The 17,252-nt window shown below is 43.0% G+C and overlaps 2 protein-coding genes across 2 annotated transcripts; one reads left to right on the plus strand and one right to left on the minus strand.

Moving 5' to 3' along the window:
• Positions 1–886: 886 nt before the first annotated feature.
• Positions 887–6,218, minus strand: LOC144703834 (subtilisin-like protease SBT5.3). The gene is made up of 11 exons (XM_078576109.1): positions 5,978–6,218; positions 5,753–5,868; positions 5,584–5,681; positions 5,348–5,512; positions 4,994–5,102; positions 4,380–4,914; positions 4,167–4,264; positions 3,849–4,094; positions 3,649–3,763; positions 1,639–1,852; positions 887–1,564 (listed from the first exon to the last, which is right to left on the minus strand). The coding sequence occupies exons 1-11, from the start codon at positions 6,104–6,106 to the stop codon at positions 1,011–1,013; spliced, it is 2,379 nt and encodes a 792-aa protein (XP_078432235.1). The 5' UTR covers positions 6,107–6,218; the 3' UTR covers positions 887–1,010.
• A 4,689-nt stretch (positions 6,219–10,907) lies between these two features.
• Positions 10,908–17,001, plus strand: DECOY (decoy). Its single transcript, XM_078576140.1, has 6 exons — positions 10,908–11,120; positions 11,236–11,301; positions 11,426–11,500; positions 12,497–12,626; positions 12,758–12,883; positions 16,222–17,001. Exons 1-6 carry the CDS (start codon positions 10,966–10,968, stop codon positions 16,363–16,365), a joined length of 696 nt encoding a protein of 231 aa, XP_078432266.1. The 5' UTR covers positions 10,908–10,965; the 3' UTR covers positions 16,366–17,001.
• The last annotated feature ends 251 nt before the right edge of the window (positions 17,002–17,252 follow it).

Consider the following 17,252-nt stretch of genomic DNA (forward strand, 5'->3'; position numbering starts at 1 on the left):
TATTAGCTATGTTTCTTATTTAGGTATCCATTCAAGTGTGAATATATTCATATGCTCTGTCTCGTACCTATATACACATTCATACAAATAAATAAATAGATCTCAAAAAAATTAAATATCAAAATATGTAAATTAAACTGGATGATTTTTTAAGAACTAAATATAACATAAATCAGTGGGAAAAGGGAAGCTCCTCTTATTCTTTCGTTTGTATTATTTATCTCTATAGTTTTCAGTTGACCAATGACTCATACAAAGTAATATATATTAGAGGGTCTATATTATGAGAATAAATAAGTCAAGAGTTAAATATTCGAAATCAGAATGAATAATGAGGGTACCATTTTATGTTCGGAAGTGAAATATTTTTACAAAAACGTCATATTATTTGTACCACAATATTTGTACCACGTCATATTATTTGTACCACGATATTTTACTAGTCTGTCAGAATTAAATTGGATGTCTAACCATATGGCTGGAATCAATTGATCATTTGTGGTTCACCAGATGGTGTGTGCATGCTTTTTGGTAAATCCGTCGCTTTCTCTTTCCTACTCATTATTTTTCTCTATAATGTCAAAAAGTCCTCGTTTCTAATAGTCCTGAAGCCTGTACAAAGAGACGCTATTGATTAGGTATAATCCAAAGCCCGTAGAACCATTTTATTTACTTCCCTCCTTATTTTTATACATTTATAGTATAGTAGATAACTTTGGCTGGCCCAACCAGAATTAGTATTAATTTTTTCCAGCAACACAGAGGATATTTTATTTTTTTCTTTATCTTGAAATCTTAAGATCCCAGCTCATTGGTTTGACCCGCTGATCTATCTCTCAAAAGTTAACCATCCTCCTAAATAGAAAGATACCTGGCATCAAATGCATTAAACTGCAAATAGATTTATTTTATCACTAAAGGATGTACTGGAATTATTCTGGAATCTGGACACACCAGTGCCTCCAAGACTAAATTTGAATACACTTACAGAGATGTATGCAATATGCTTCTCATCCCAAAACCCTGGTTTGGACGACGACAGCGATGGGGCTGGACACTCTATGGTAGCCGTCCCTCCAGGTCAACCTCCCAAACAGGAATTTTAAGACACCCGCACCTCTTGCAGCCTTCATAATGACCTTGAACTCTCTCACCTCGCCGACCCGCTTGAACTCGATCATGTCTGGCTCAACCTTCACGAATATCCCTGGTGGCGGCTGAACGCGAGCTCTATAAATCCCGGGCGTTCCAACGTTCTTCAACTTTCTTGACACCGTCACCTCACCCAATAGGCTTGCCACAGTGATAGAAGGATAGTTGAAGTCCGCAATACTGGGCGTTTTCCTCGGGCAAGAGAAGGACTCATTGACGAAGATGGATATCTGGCGTGAGTCGTAGCCAACGGCGCAGAGAAAGCTGAGGTAATCTTCAGCAGTTAGATCGTAGACGAGGCCGGGGTCCATGGCGAGGTTGGGACGTACGTGCCCAGCGCCGTAGCTGAACGGCGTAGCCACCGCCAACGACGAGTTCGTAATGGGCATGCCAAGATTATTATCGGTCGTCGCTACTCCAGAAAAAAACACATGATAAGATAATATGATCTATTGATTTCAAAATGGCAAGTCTTTTGGATTTCACCCGTGGTCATGATGGCAGATTTGATCGCAGCTGGGCTCCAGTTCGGGTAGAGAGTCTTGAGCAGGCCGGCAACGCCTGAGATGTGGGGGCAGGACATTGACGTGCCGGAATCTGTGGCGTAAGGGATTCTCTTCTTGTCAAAAGCGAGGCCTGATGGACCCACGGCCTCTGAATAGGCGGCGATGACGTTAACTCCCGGCGCTGTGATGTCCGGCTGCTCAAGTATGCGTTTCAGGTTTCAACAAAAATGAGTGATTGATTTGGGAACATAGATATAAATTCATAGACAGCGTAGGGGTAAAAATAATTATAGATTGATCGGTTAGGGATTGACAAACAGAGAGAATTGGATGAGTAGGTTGGAGAGATACGAGCTTATTCATATCAGATAGATAAAAAAACCGGGATGACATACGTGCATGTATATATTCCACACGCAAACGTTCACATATGTACTCTTACATGCATACATGCGTGCATCATCTTGTAAAATCATGTTTTATACTTGAGAGAGTGAGTGAGAAGAGGGTGTATGTCAGAGAGAGAAAGATAACGAGAGAGTATGCTGGAGCGTTTACGTAAGAGAGAGAGAGAGAATGCAAGAGTATTATTGTATGTGAGAGAGTATGCGAGTGTGTTTACGAGAGAGAGAGAGAGAGAGAGAGAGTGTGTGTGTGTGTGTGTGTGTATGCAAGAGTGTGGGTGAGTGTGTAAGAGAGAGAGTATGTGTGTGTGGGGTTGGACACTTAGGATTGAAGACTGGTTTGACCAGACCTAACAGGAATCATAGGTCCTCCATTTGAGGATAGACCAGTTTGTCAAACAAGTTTTGGTCCAAGGGTCTAACAGGAAAGGAACCAGAAGTATATTGTTTGATATTTATTTAACATTTTTTATAAAATTCTAAAAATATCAAATCCAACTCAATGGAGAGGTTTCTATTGACCTCAGCATAGACCCCATACATTTGACTATCTGCGGGCACCCACTTGAAGTAGTGGATATTTAACATTACTATGAAGATAAATGTACCACTTTGACCTTGACACTGACAAGTCAACCTGACCAAACCGGGACCAGTCCTGACCGGACGGGGACCGAACAAGAATGGACCGAAACTGGACCAAAGTTTAGGTAAGGTTTAGGTATTTGCTAAAAAGCGGGACCGGACTAGGATAGTCAAATCCTAAGTGTGTGTATGAGAGAAAAAGAGAGACAAAAGAGATGGGAAGTGAGAGAGAGAGAAACAAAAGAGAGAGAGAGTGAGAGAGTGTGTGTGTGTGTGTTTGAGAGAGAGAGAAACAAAAGATAGAGTGAGTGAGATAGTGTGTGTATGTGTTTGAGGGAGAAATTGTGTGTATAAGCAAATTCAAGAGTGTAGGAGTGAAAATTTATGGGCGTGTGTAAGAGAGAGAGCGCACGCGTGTGTGTGCAAGAGAGTCAGTGAGAGAGAGAGAGAAAGAGAGAGTGTGTGTGTGTGAATGCAAGGGAGTTAGTGTGAGAGTGTGTGTGTGTATGCAAGAGAGTTAGTGTGAGAGAGCGTGTGTGTGTGTGTAAGAGAGTGTGCGTGTGTATGTAGGAGAGGTATAGAGAGCGAAAGGGTATGCCGGAGAGAAAGAGAATGTAAGAGAGAGAGAGAGAGGGTGTGCCGGAGAGAAAGAGTATGTAAGAGAGAGAGTGTGTGTGCCGGAGAGAAAGAGTATGTAAGAGAGAGAGTGTGTGTGCCGGAGAGAAAGAGTATGTAAGAGAGAGAGTGTGTGTGCCGGAGAGAAAGAGTATGTAAGAGAGAGAGAGAGAGAGCGAGGGAGAGAGAGAGAGAAGTGGGGGAGAGAGAGAGAGGAGAGGGGAGAGAGAGTGAGAGAGAGAGAGAGGAGGAGAGGGGGAGAGAGAGAGAGAGGGAGGGAGAGAGAGCGAGAGAGAGAGAGAGAGAGAGGGGGAGGGAGAGAGAGAGAACGCCAATTAGAGTTCATGTATCGGGGTACGATAGAGATATATGATGAAAAGTCAAACCTTGAGGATATCGGGAGTAATAAGGTTTGGCCCCGGCGACGAGAATGCGGCCATAACAGGCGTGGGCCTCACGTTCGTCACTGTTACGGGTGGGGTGATGGTGGCCGTGGGATTCCTGCATCCAAACTCGCTCAATCTTCAGCGAAAATCCTCCATCATAGAAATAAGGATGTACTGTGCTATGGTTTCAATCTCCTCACCGAGTGCTGTTTATGTACTCGTAGACGGCGAGACCGTCCGTGTAGCTGATATGGACGGCAGGTAGGAAGTGCGCATCGGCGGAGATGTCATTCGACTGCTCCACCGCGTTGGCGAGGATCATCCCCGCACCGCCGGCGTGCAGCACCGTCTCCCCCTTCTCCACCCTCGGGTTGATCCCGCGAAGGCAAACGACAATCTTCCCCTTCACCTTAACCGGGTCCAGCGACCCAAGAAAACACAGCCGCCTGCAACCACGAAGCTCTTCAATCCATCACCGGGACCCAAGAAGCTTACAGAAAACCGTCCTTCGTACTCACGCAGCCGTGGCGTTCGCGTTCGCCGCACGCGCCGCGGCGGAGCTTATCAGCGGCCGCAGCTTTTTCCCCTTCAGCGCCTCCGCCGATAGGCTCTGGCCCTGCGAGGAGAAATAAAAGCTTAGGGTTAGGGGCACGCAACCATTTCACCTACGTTGTGCCGGTCAGCACAGCGGACCGAACTGGGTGCAGAAGATGAAGGTCAAGTTGGCGGACCAGAAGGCGCTGGCCGCTGCCGAGAATGGCGGAGGCGGAGAAGCTCCGGTCCAGGGTGCTGGCCGCTACGGTGACCATCCACGGGGCGACGTTAGAAACGGAGCCCAGCTTTGGGCCGTCGTTGCCGGCGGAGCAGACGACTGTTATCCCCTTCTTCATGGCGTGGAAGCTCCCGATGGCGATGGGATCGACGAAATAATCCGTCGACTCGCTGCCGAGTGAGGCGGAGATGACATCTACGCCGTCGCGGATGGCTGCTTCGAAGGCGGCGAGAATGTCGGCGTCGTAGCAGCCGCCCCCGGTGGTAGAGTCCCAGCAGACCTTATACGCCGCCACTCTTGCTCTCGGCGACCCGCCCTTGGCTGTGCCGTTTCCCTGCCCCAAGACGCTGACCCCCTCCACGAAGTTGCCTCCCGCCGTTGACAACGTGTGAGTCCCATGCCCGGCCGTGTCGCGCGGGCTATTCCGATTGGGGGGCAAGACCCTCACCGCCGCCGCGAACCCCTTGTTGAAGTACCTCGCCCCGATCAGTTTCCTGGCCCACGTAGAGAATGACTATGAGCGGTCCGATAACGTGGACGGGTCTTGACCGTAGAGATGAGATCGGAATTCACCTGTTGCAGGAGAAGTTTTGGTCCCAGCCCCTGTCACAGACCCCCTTCCATTGCGGGGGGACCGGGCCGTAGCCCTCGTCGTCGAAACTCGCCGACTCCGGCCACACTCCTGCCTCCCAGTAAACATCCGTGAGTTACTTCTCAGAAGAGAGAGAAATCGATTCGTGCAGATAATTCCCGAGTTCGGTGGATAGATAATTTGATGAATACGTGCATCAACTATCGACAACACGATGCATCAACTATTCGTCGACTTGACGAAAAATTCTGGGACAACTGAACATCTACAACGATCTCAACTTTTTTTCTTGGAAAAAATAGATAGTTAAGAGGAAGTTAAGTTAGAGAGATGACCGGTGTCAAGGGTTCCAATGATGGAATCCTCGCCGAATCTGGCCTTGGTCCAGATGGAATCGGCAGGAACCACGCCGTCTTTCTCTAAGCCGAGGAAGTTCCAGGACCGTGTAGTATGCAGCTTCCGTGCACGATTGGGCACCACGGCCTTGACACCCCGCGACTCTGCGACGGCGAACGATGCGGAGGCTGAGATAGAGAGAGAAGAAGATAGAGCGAGAATTTCGGAGACCCACTTGACAATTCTGCGACCTCATCTTCGTCGAGCATCGCAGCGAAACCGTTGATGACCTTTGAGTAGGAATAGAAGATAGACCTTTGAGCCATCTCTTCGCTGCAACAGGATTTACTCCTATCATTCCGATATATTTATTGGGTAGAAGACAAAGGCGGACCTTTTCCCACCTTTCCATGACAGAGCCCAAGAATACACGGTGGGACACGGCGATCTCCTCCGCCGCCAAAGTGGAGACCCCGTCTTCTCCCTCAAACGAACCGGCACCCATGTACACGACATAGGACTGAAGAATTGGCAGGGATAGAGAGAGAAACAGAGGACAAACCAGATAGATAGAAAGCGTTAGATTCCAATAAACTTTGAAGAAAGCGACAGAGAGAACAGACACCGGCCTTTCTTTCTGCCACTGCTGGGCTCTGCAGCAGTGCCAAGAGAAGCAGCAAGATGAAGAAAGGAAAGCGCCTGCGGAAACCCATCTCCAGAGCTCTCCTTCTTCCTCTACCTCTCTCTCTCTCTCTCATTCTCTGGTTCACTCGATATCTTAAGATTTATGAGTATAGATGGTGGGCTAATTGTCAACGTATGGGTCGGCTTCCAGCCTGGGAGGCCGGTGCCGATTGCTGCGGCGTTTATGTCGGTGATCTCCTCGATTTTATGATAGAACGGATTATTTTTGCGAGGGCAGCAGTTGCGGGGGAGAACCGTCCATGTGGACACATGGTGCGTTCCTCCTCTCTAGTTTCTAGATCGTTTCTTTCCTCCAATCCTATCTACAGGAAAATAGTCAACGCTTTGATTCCCGGATCTCATCATCCTATGAGAAATCTTCTTTTACCCTGCGCCGTGCTCTCATTGAGGAAGAACCAAGCAGATAAATGTCGGAAGAAATACGGATATATAGGCGGTGTTGAAAGACGTAAAGATAACGATTGAGTGTAGGGTTCCGAGAGGAGCCCGGATCTACCAATTCTAGGCCGAAGAATTCGTTAGAAGATGGGATCATTAAGCTTTTAGAATTCTTTTTCGTTATGCTCAACAACTTTAGTCAAGAACTTATGATACGTTGTGTATACATTTAGGCAAGAAGTCGTTGTCAATTTTTTATGTATCACACTATTATTTTTCTGAAAAAATAAAATAAATTAATGTAATAAATTAGGAGTGGTCCATGTCATTCTGAAATGACTTCATTCAATTTAGTTAAATTTAAATGGTTAATTAAACAATCGTAGGTATAATGATTAATCATAGATAGTAAACATACATGAATCTATAAAAATATTATAGCACGCACTACAAATTAATTATGAAGTAACAATAGGGGTTTGTTGGTCGACCCAGACCAGTTGATTGAGGCCTACTAGTATATATGAGACAATGACAAGCTTGTCTAAAAATCAGACCAGACAAGATGGATGATCAAATCAGGCAATTCAGCAGTGAATCAATTAAGTCTATTCATTCAATGATCTATGATGGAAGACTGTATCAAATTTTTTTCTGATTTGACCTTTTGATCTTGATTAATGTCATGGCAAAACCTCCAACAGAGTGCTTGTTTAACAACTGATGGAGGATGATTTGGGACAGACATCACGAGAATGGAGGAACATGTAGAAAGTGAAAGAGAATGAAAATGCAATTTATGTCCTTTCCTCTCAGCACCATTGACAGTGGTATGTGTAAATGCAGTAAAAACCCAAATACACTTCTCTTTTGAACAACCAATACTTTCACAATTCTATAGCATCAAAGAAACTGTCAAGTGACAAGGATAACAATAGAAGGAACTAACCTTTTCCCTGAGCACACGAACCTCTCTTGCAAGAGAGAATTGGAGAGGGAAAATATGGTCCAAAATGATACTTAAATGGAGAAGACAGCGCCTTCTGTCCACCAGCTGACAACTCAAGGAAACAAGAGAAGATTGTATTCTTCTGCCGCAGCCGCCACGCGCTCGAGCGCTCCTGTTCCAATAAAGAGAACAACCTAACAAAAAAGCCCTCAAAGAAAAATAGAAGAAGAGGGAGTGGCACATGAGTGTGAGGGCTGAATAGTCAGAGAAACCTCATAGAACATTTCATCAGGATGATTCAGTCATTCATCTAACACAGTTCATTCTGTCCAGACCACCATCTGTCTCTCATTTGTCATCATCACCATTCTTTCATTTGTCATGTTCCAGAATGGATGATAAATGGATGGATGACTAAATGGAGGGAGAGAAACAGAAAGAGAGTGAAAGGGAAATATCAAGAGAGACAGGGGAAAAGAGAGAGAGAGAGAGAGAGAGAGAGAGAGAAAGAGAAAGCAAGAGAGATAGAGAGAGCTATTGATAGGGTGAGAGAGAGAAAGAGTGAGAAAGGGAATGAGAGCCAGCCAAAGAGAGAAAGGGAGATGGGGGGAAGGTCGAGAGTGAGAGAGAAGGACATCAGATGATGGTCATTATCTCCGCTGACAATGGTCACCATCTCCATTGATGATGCTCATCATCTCCATCTATGATGGTCCTCATTGCCATCACTGACAGCCCACATCCCCATCCACAATGATCATCAACCCAGATGTTGACAATAGGTGTCCCCCTTGACAATGACAGTCGTCACCCTCATCATTAAAGATCGCCATCCCCATCGCCAATGGTCCTCATCTCTGTCATCGACGGTCATCATCCCTGTCCATGCCCATTTTCATCCTTGTCATCGACAATCAGCATCCCCGTCCACGCTGATCATCGTCCCTGTCCTCAATGGTCTTCTTTCTCATTGTTGCAATCGTCATCCCTGCAGTTGAAGGACTTCATCCCTGCCGTCGAATTTGTGGCTCCCATTGTCAATTGTTGTCATCCTCATCATTGATTTTTGTCGTCCCCATCACCAAAGGTTGTCACCCTCTCATGCATAGTCGTCATTCCCATCATCGGTAGTCATCGTCCTCATTCCAATCCATGATGGTCATCTTTGTCAGTCAGTACCCCATCTAGGACAGTCCTCATCCCCTTTCAGAAAAGTCGTATTTCCCCTCCACAACTGTCTTGATCTCCATCCAAGATTGTCCTCATCCCCACCTATGATTTTTCTCAACCTTGTCAAACAAGATGGTCATGTTATTGGACTTTTCTGAAATAACATACTTTTGTCGTCCAAATAGTCACCAGTTATACTCCATCATTGGTTCAGCCATTTTTGTCATCAGTCATCCCTCATCTTTCAATTAGTTCAGTCATTTTTCAATCTATGTGGATGATGACAGATGACAAATTGTCATTTGTCATCATTATTTTTGTGTGAACCATGAGAGAAGAAAGGATGATGATGTGGCATCCATCATATAGAGAGATATACAAATAAAGCTAGCATGATGGTCAAGTGGACTAGCATGTGAGGTATACAAATAAATTATCAGTGATGGAAAATGCAATAAAAAATGCTTTCACACACCAAATTATTGTTGTGTGAACTGTTTCTTTAAAATAACTCCACTAATGGAATAAAGTTGACATTATCGACTTCCAGTCATAGTGCCCAACTTTTAATACATGATGGTACATGACTTTGAATTTTTAACTTTGACATAAACAGTTGTTGGTTTAGACCAAGAGACTCTGGATCCTCAGGGTTAAATTCTTCTCCTCTAAGAAACCCAAGGAAACACTTTAATATCGAGCAACCTACCTTCATTCATTAAGCATCCCTGCTTTAAATGCCAGGTCAAGGTACACATATTGAGCCAACAATTAGGCTCATTAGTCCATAATAGGAAATACAAAGAAAACATAGAGATAGATGATATATTACAGGACAACAAACGAAAACACACACACACACAGATATATATGTGTGTGTGTGTGTGTGTGTGTGGCTGACAACAGTGACTAGTCCACTTGACCAAACTGAGGTCATACCAAATGAGTCCTTAACCAAACTGAGGCCAAACCAAACTTGAGATGTACGTTTAGGTTTTTATAAAGCCAAGGTTAAGACTAGACAGTGATGTTCCTTACACAAGGATAAATGTAATTTTTAATTTTCTGAAAATCCTGAACTCTAAAAAACCAAGATACTTCGCTGATGTACAAGATTTCAATGATGTCGCATTGCTAATTCCTTCTCAGGCTGTGAAGCTTCATTAAGTCCACTTCTGATTCCATGTCATTTAGTGTACATACCAGGGTTACATAGACTTTATGAAAGCCCTAGTAGTGTTTCCCTGTCCCAAGCCCCATATCTAATGACAATACTGGGACACATGCTGAACCAGCTATTGATAATGGGCTATCTGATATCCATCTTTACCAATAACTGGATATGGGATGACGATATCTGATATTGGTTGCCATAATACCAATACCAGATACTGTTTATCTGTCCTGATATTGTCATCCATCTTTATTTCATGGGTTGGATGATGATATTGGATCTCAGTGTCAGATATCGATTGTTTTGATATAGACATATAAATAGAAATATTTTAAAAATAATTTATTACTTTATCGGTCAGCATATAAATGTGTTATAAAGCTTTTGGGAGTTATATGCATTATATAGAATTTATTCATCAACGTTCCGTTTATCCACGCAGGTCACTCAAAAAATATTAGTACTTACTTTGACCCCACTCAAAATGAACCCAAATGTGTGGACAGCGAGGTCCAATATGTCTCAATAATATATGTCACACAAAGAGGGTAGAGTGTAGAGTTTTATTCAATTAGAATTCCTTCACTAAAATTTATACAGATTTAAACTTTTTACTTTTTACATATTAGACAATCGGTGCTTATTTATTAAACTTGTAACTGAATATCAGATATTGATATCCTGATACCAATTTTTGGTTCAGATTCCAATATCTAGATATCGGATTTTGATATCAGATATCCAATCCGGTATAGGATCTGATATCTGGTACTGGCCCCTATGATATTTGTCCTGATACCTAGCATCGGATGGATTTTTTATACCCATCTGATATACGATATCTGGTATCTGAAACAGCCCTGATTTCATCGGGATATCAGAGATTGGTTGTTCGATATCAGATATCGGAGGATGTCATATGCTAATACCTTGTGAGCAGTGTATTTAGCTTTTTGCTGAAACCAAAACCAACACTAGACCCATACATTCCCTACACATGGATAATTAGAATTTGTTTATTTGGTGAAAACTCAGAGATCTGGAATTATAGGAAACTCAGAGTGCTGATGTTCAAAATTTAAGTAAATCGAATGGCTAATTCCTAATTGGGCTGGGGTTGGGGGGGGTCATCAGGCCCGTTTCTAATTGATTGTCCATTAGTTCATATACCAGGGTTTCAGAGACGCTATGAAAAGCCCTAGTGAGCAGTGGAAGACTGGCAGTGAGGAGACGGGGCGAAGATGTTGAGATCTTCCGTTCCTCTGCGCCGGATCTTCCAGGCTCGGAATTTCTCCTCCGCGAGCTCGGAGAACATCGTGGCGGCCGTGCTGTTCGAGAGGTTGCCGGTGGTGATTCCGAAGATTGACCCTGTCGTTTACGCCTTCCAGGAGTTCTCGTAGGTTACGCCTACTGTGAGACTTTGACCCTAAAGCGGCGATCTTTCTTCCAGAATCGAATACCCATTGATTAACACGCTTCCATATTTCCCCCTTTTTTTTTCTTGTCGGTAGCTTTCGTTGGAAACAACAGTACCGGCGGAGATATCCTGACGAAGTCTTGAATAAATCTGATGCCAAGTAAGTCATTTTTTTATTTATTGTGCGCTATGACGGGGTTCTCATTTTTTCTTGGTTAATCTTGAAGAGCCTGTTTTGATAATGCCCATCTTATTAAGTTTTGGTATAATTTTTTTCTCTCCAGGGGAAAAGGTGACTATAAAATCGATTACGAGCCAGCCCCCAGGATCACTGAGGCTGATAAGATGAACGATAAGAGGTACTCCAGATGCGAATACTTCAACCTTCCCAATGTTTTTTTCCGGAGGTTCTAATTTCGTGTCACTTGAACTTTCTTCCTGCCATCATGTTATTTTATTTTACCTCAAGTTCTTCCGGTCTATAAAGGGATAAATGTTCATCAATTTGACTCGCTTGGACGTATCATCTGTGAAGGTTCACTTGTTCCTGACCACTGATGTTTCTATCCTGTAGGGAAGACATGAGCGATCTCTTATGTAGTCTTACATTGGCGGTGTTTTCTTATTGCTGGGTTCTTTTGTCAAAGAAAAGGAAAGATAATAATTTTAAATGATTATGTGTGGCATCATTATGACTTAAATGTATCGTAGCGCATTCTCTATGAAGTATGGCCTGATCGTATCTTCGACACTAAAACTCTAATTGCCCAGTGAGGAGTTGCATGCATGCTCTCTTTTAGCTTAAGAGCACCACTGTCTTTCTTTTATTGTCCTAAATTTGACCTCTAAGGTGTCCTTTGTATCGGGTCTCATTATGGTGCCCCATTCTGTGTAATTCGCTGTGTATCCCATTTTTTAAGGATACGGGGGAACAGAATCGGAGAGGGGCCGTGTTGTTTTGTGGTCCTTGTCTGTGTCTCCACCCCTTTCAACCTGTTGGCTAGGCTTTGCTAGAGGTGAGACTGTGTCTCAACCATCTATTGTTTTGATACTTTCGGTGTTAAAAATTTAACAGATTCATCTTTCTTGGACTGGTCACCATTTCCCATGAGATCAGGCATAACTGTCACTGTATTGAGTTGAAGCGTGAGAGGCTAAACCTCTCGGCTTTTTTGGATTCAATAAAGTTTGATTTCATTCGTGTTGTTAGTAATTTTTAATTGATATCCGAGAGATGAATATTCTTCAATATAGGCATCCGTTATGTCATCCATGGATTTTACCTTTTTGTCTTGTTTATGCCGATCGTATGCCTTGTTCTGCGTTTCTCATTCTAACGTTTCCCCCTCTTGAAGATCATTAAAGAGAGCTCTTGACAGAAGACTGTATCTTCTCTTATATGGGAACACGTTCAGCTCATCTTCTGATGAACCCTGTTGGCATTTTCCAGAGAAAGTCTATGAATCAGAAGAGTCGCTCAGAAAGGTTTTATTTTAGTTTTATTCTCTTTATTTTAAAATTTTCTACAAAATATACTGTTGCTCATCTCAGTGGCCGTTCAAATGCTTTGTTTGAATTAGAAATGTAAGTATCAAGTTGTTGTTGTGGAATTCCAGTGTGCGGAGACGGCGTTAAAATCTGTTATCGGTGATCTTTCACACACATATTTTGTTGGCAACGCTCCCATGGCTCATATGCCATTCCGGCCGGCAGATGGTACCCCTGATGGTCAAACCTTCAAGGTAAACACATGTTTTTTTCTTATTTATTTGTCAGCAAGACCATTTCATCTGGAAATAGATATGTTCATAGAATACCATCTGGCCTTGCAAATAGTAATATTTGATTTTTACATTAAATTTGTCAATCCGGACCCCTACGTATTTTGCATGTAATCCGTAAGGTGTACAAACATACCTTGGAGGAAAGCATTACTTCTTTTTACCAAATAGGCCCATAATCTTTAGGCCTGTTGTCTTTTGTATAAGTAGAGTTCTCCCAGCCTCTTTCAGTTAACGAAGACTTTTAGGATGCCCTAATAGCTTCACAAAATGTAAGAGAACAGAGGAACTCAACGATTTGGACATCTCAAAGTTAACATGGTATCAGAGATTGTTGGCCATCTTCCTCTGTGATGACACTCAATGTCATGATCCGGCTTTCTGCAATCTGTCATCATGACAAGTCAGCCGGGACTTCCTAGTTTGCCACAACCCGACACAGTGACCTATCACCATGATCACAGGAGCTTACGTTCTGTAGTTTTTCCATCTTCTTGTACTCGCCCAATTTCTCTGCCTTAGTGCCCTAGGCTTGCTGTCCCTTCTCGGCAGTAGTATCCTTCATCTCCATGGCTTGGTGGGCGATGACTTCTTCCTCTTCGACAATCTTCTCCCTCGTGGTGTCTTTTGTCTTGTTGGCCTTGTTGGTGACTTACCGGTCAGCGACTTGGTTTCCATCTTCCTCTCAGCAACTTGAAGCTTCAGAGAGAAACAGTCAGTTAGTACATCTAAAGGCTTGTGGGTCAGAGCACTAACTCAGTGGTGGTGCCTGAGGCACCAAATTTTATGGCCTTCAACGTAATCAATTTGAATCATTATGTTGAGCTTATACTTATGGAAAGAAGGCTGAACGGTCACTTGACCAAGGAGAAAAATTGACATTGTAATTATGCTGTCTGAGAAAAGGATGATGCTAATGTCCACGCATGGCTTTTGGGCGGCAGGGCAGGTAATCTCTCAATGAAATGCGTAATTTTCAAATATGCCAAACCGTTTTGGGTTCATATCCTTAAGGAGATGTGTCAAGTGACTAAGGCAGAAAACCTGTGCTAAGGAGAACAAACAGTGATGAAATATATATGTGAGCTACAAGCGATATGGAGGGAGCTGGATCATAATGAGCTACAGCCCTGGGTGATTCAAAGTCTCTTTAATGTCAATATACTTCAAAAGATCTATGACATTAGTTCCTGATGCGACTGAGTTGCAAGTATGGGTCCCGACAGAGTTAGATTTTGAATCGGTAGAAAGGTCTCAGTTTGTACTTCCTCTCAGTTTACTGAGTTCATGAGCACTAGTCTTGTCTGAACTGTCACCAGGCACCATTGACAGTTATGAAGCTCAGTTGGTAACCAAGGGCTATTCCTAGAAGTATGGAATCGAGTATGGGGAAACATTCCGTATACTTCTTGCACTTGCTGTGAATCTTGGGTGGAATCTCTACCAGTATGATACTATGAATCCCTTCCTTCACTTCTTAAAAAAAAAGAATGCATTTTTACAGCCTGGGCGCTACCAGAAACTGCAGGGAAGTAAAGTGTGCGGGCATGGTTTGAGAGTTCTCCAGTGCCATGTAGACATGGTCGTTCTGTTCTTTTGTGTGAATTTGTGCGAATTGTTTGTTTTGTTCGGTTATCTGAACAGAACAAAAACAAATTCGAACAGAACATTGCACAGACCGGTGTGCGGTTCTCTTGTTCGCTTTGTGCGAATTTTGTTCTAGTTTTGTGTGAATGTGTGAATTTGTATGGATGTGCGAATTTTGTTCGTTTTTGAAAAAAAAAAGAACAGGACAAGGAACAAGGCCCTGTGCGGTTCTTTTGTGCTAATTTTTTGTCCGTTTAAAACAAACAGGACAGAACAACCATGTCTAGTGCCATGACACATATGGGGAATCACCAAAACAATGATGACCGTACACTGTTCATTAAGCTCTCTGAATTGGGTTGATGATCTATTCTACTGATGTGCATTGATGATATCATTATTGTGGGAGATGATGTGAAGGAAATCCAGTGTTCAAGCTATCAATTTTCTCAGGATGTCACTATTAAAACCCTGGGAAAGTTGTACTTACGTAGTGTTGAAATGACATAGAACTCTTGGCCGGTTGATCTATCTGAATAACTCTTGCCCAGATATCAGCAATGCGGTCGGTTTTTTTGTCAGCAGGCGCTTTCCTCTTTCTTTTATATGTTTTTTTGTTAGTAAACCCTCTATTATACTCTATTGGGTAAGTACCCTTATGAGGTTGGATCCACCATGTTGGGCCTGAATGGACCCAATAGATGTAAGCCAGTATAAGTACTGGCTGACTCTTTTTCAAGTCATATTTTCGAATTGTCCTGTCTCTCTTGGCGGCTGGAAGGTTGACACTTTTTAACTAACTTATGTGAAGTCTGTGAGAACCACATGCAAGGTTTTGTCATCCTGTAAAGATAAAGCAGGACGTGGCCTACTGTTCACAAAGGGACATCAGATGACAGTGGAGATCTACATAGATGCTGATAATGCGCGGTCAATTTTTGGTTGAAGGTCAGCCCCCAGTTCCTCACACAGAAGGTGATTACTTGGCAAAGCAAGAAGCAGAATATTGTTTCCAGTTCAAGTGCAGAAGCCGAGTTAGAGCTTTTGTTTATGGGATCTACCAAATTTGATGTCAGAGGTATTCTAGAGAAGTTAAAAATAATCACGGTTGGTTCAGCTTTGTTGTACTTTCACAGCTAATCGGCATCAACATTATGATCAATACAGTACAGAAGAAGCAGACTAAATATGTTGAGATTGACTGCCACTTCATTCAAGCAAATATCGACTAGAAAATTGTCCATCTGATGTACTTGTACAAACGAGTCAGCAGACTACGGACATGCTTACCGAATGAGTTTCATGGAGTGTGTATTTCAGGCTTTTGAGCAACTGTGGTGCTTGAAGCATCTAAACACCGAAGTCTTTTAGGATGTCAGTCCGGATCTCATTTAACTGGCATAAGGTGCTTATAAAGGTCTTATTGGGTAACTTTACCTCTTTTTACTAAATGAACCCATTATCTTTGGGCCAAAGTTTATTAGGATGCCCTAATTGCTTCACAAAGTGGGAGAGAGAAGAGGGACACAACTTGCGCATTCAAGTTCAACAATTTTAAGCCATAACGACATTAATGCTCTTTGAACGTGAGAAAATTTGCCCTATGTTCCTTGGAGGGTTACTTAGATTGTTTATTGAATTTATATTAATTGCTGATTGAGAGTTTTCAGTCGATGCTTACATGATTAGATACTGGGTTTGTGGAAATGCAGAGGTTTTTCTTCAAGTCGCAAGTTGTCGGCACTGACAAATACAAGATTGGAAAGTGCAAGGACTTCGCCTGGGTAACCAAGAACGAATTACTCGAGCATTTCCCCGATCAATCTGCCTTCCTCAATCAGATGATCATTAGTTGATCAGATTTCACCTCTCGGCTATCATTGCCTCACAGATGATTCCCACATGGTTCTTTCTCTGTCTTTGCCCATTTATCTCTGCCCATCTCTTTGTCTACCTTATCAACCTATCTATCTATCCATCAATTCATCACTTTCACTCTAACTTTGTCTTCTCAGTCAGGCCTTCATCAGCTGATACGATTATTTCCTTGCCGATGAGGACCTCTTCTCTCTCTCTCTCTCTCTCTCTGTGTCTCTTGCTCTCTTTGATGCTAATTATCTCTCTTTCTCTTTCCCTTTCCCTTTCCCTTTGTCGCTCTCCCCTTCTCTCTCTATGGCTACCTCTCTATCATTCTCTCTTCTTTATCACTTCTCTCTCTCGCCACCTACCATCTCTCCATTTTACAGCGGTTCTCTTTCGTTCTCTCTCATTCTACTGCTTTACTTCCCCTCCCAGTCTTAACACTGTTTACTCTAAGAGTACTTTTTGATGTCCTTGTTTTTCGTATCCAGTATTGTGATGCTCATTGGTGAGAGGGAAAGTCAGTATGCTGTTCTGTGGATTATAGTTATATAGCCGTCGTCATTAGGGTTGTACAAATCGGAGAGGGAAAGTTTGGTTGGTTCGATTCAAGTTTGGTTGGTTTGATTTAATGTGGCTGTGTGGATCTTGAACCACATCTTAGAGCTCTAGAGAGGCTGCACCTCACATCATGCAGAGGCATGTGTAGTGTGATTATGCAGTTCTGTGCCAATATTAATAATAAAAAATATATTGCTCTTGTGCTCCCAAACTCTCTCGCTGCACATCCTTCTCTTTCTCTCTTGCTCTTCTCTCTTTCATTTGATCCGCTCTCTATATCACTTGTTCCTCTCTCTATTTGCTCCCTCTTACATATATATAT

This window comes from Wolffia australiana, chromosome 1 (assembly GCF_029677425.1).
Source record: "Wolffia australiana isolate 7733 chromosome 1, ASM2967742v1".
Taxonomy (NCBI): Eukaryota; Viridiplantae; Streptophyta; class Magnoliopsida; order Alismatales; family Araceae; genus Wolffia; species Wolffia australiana.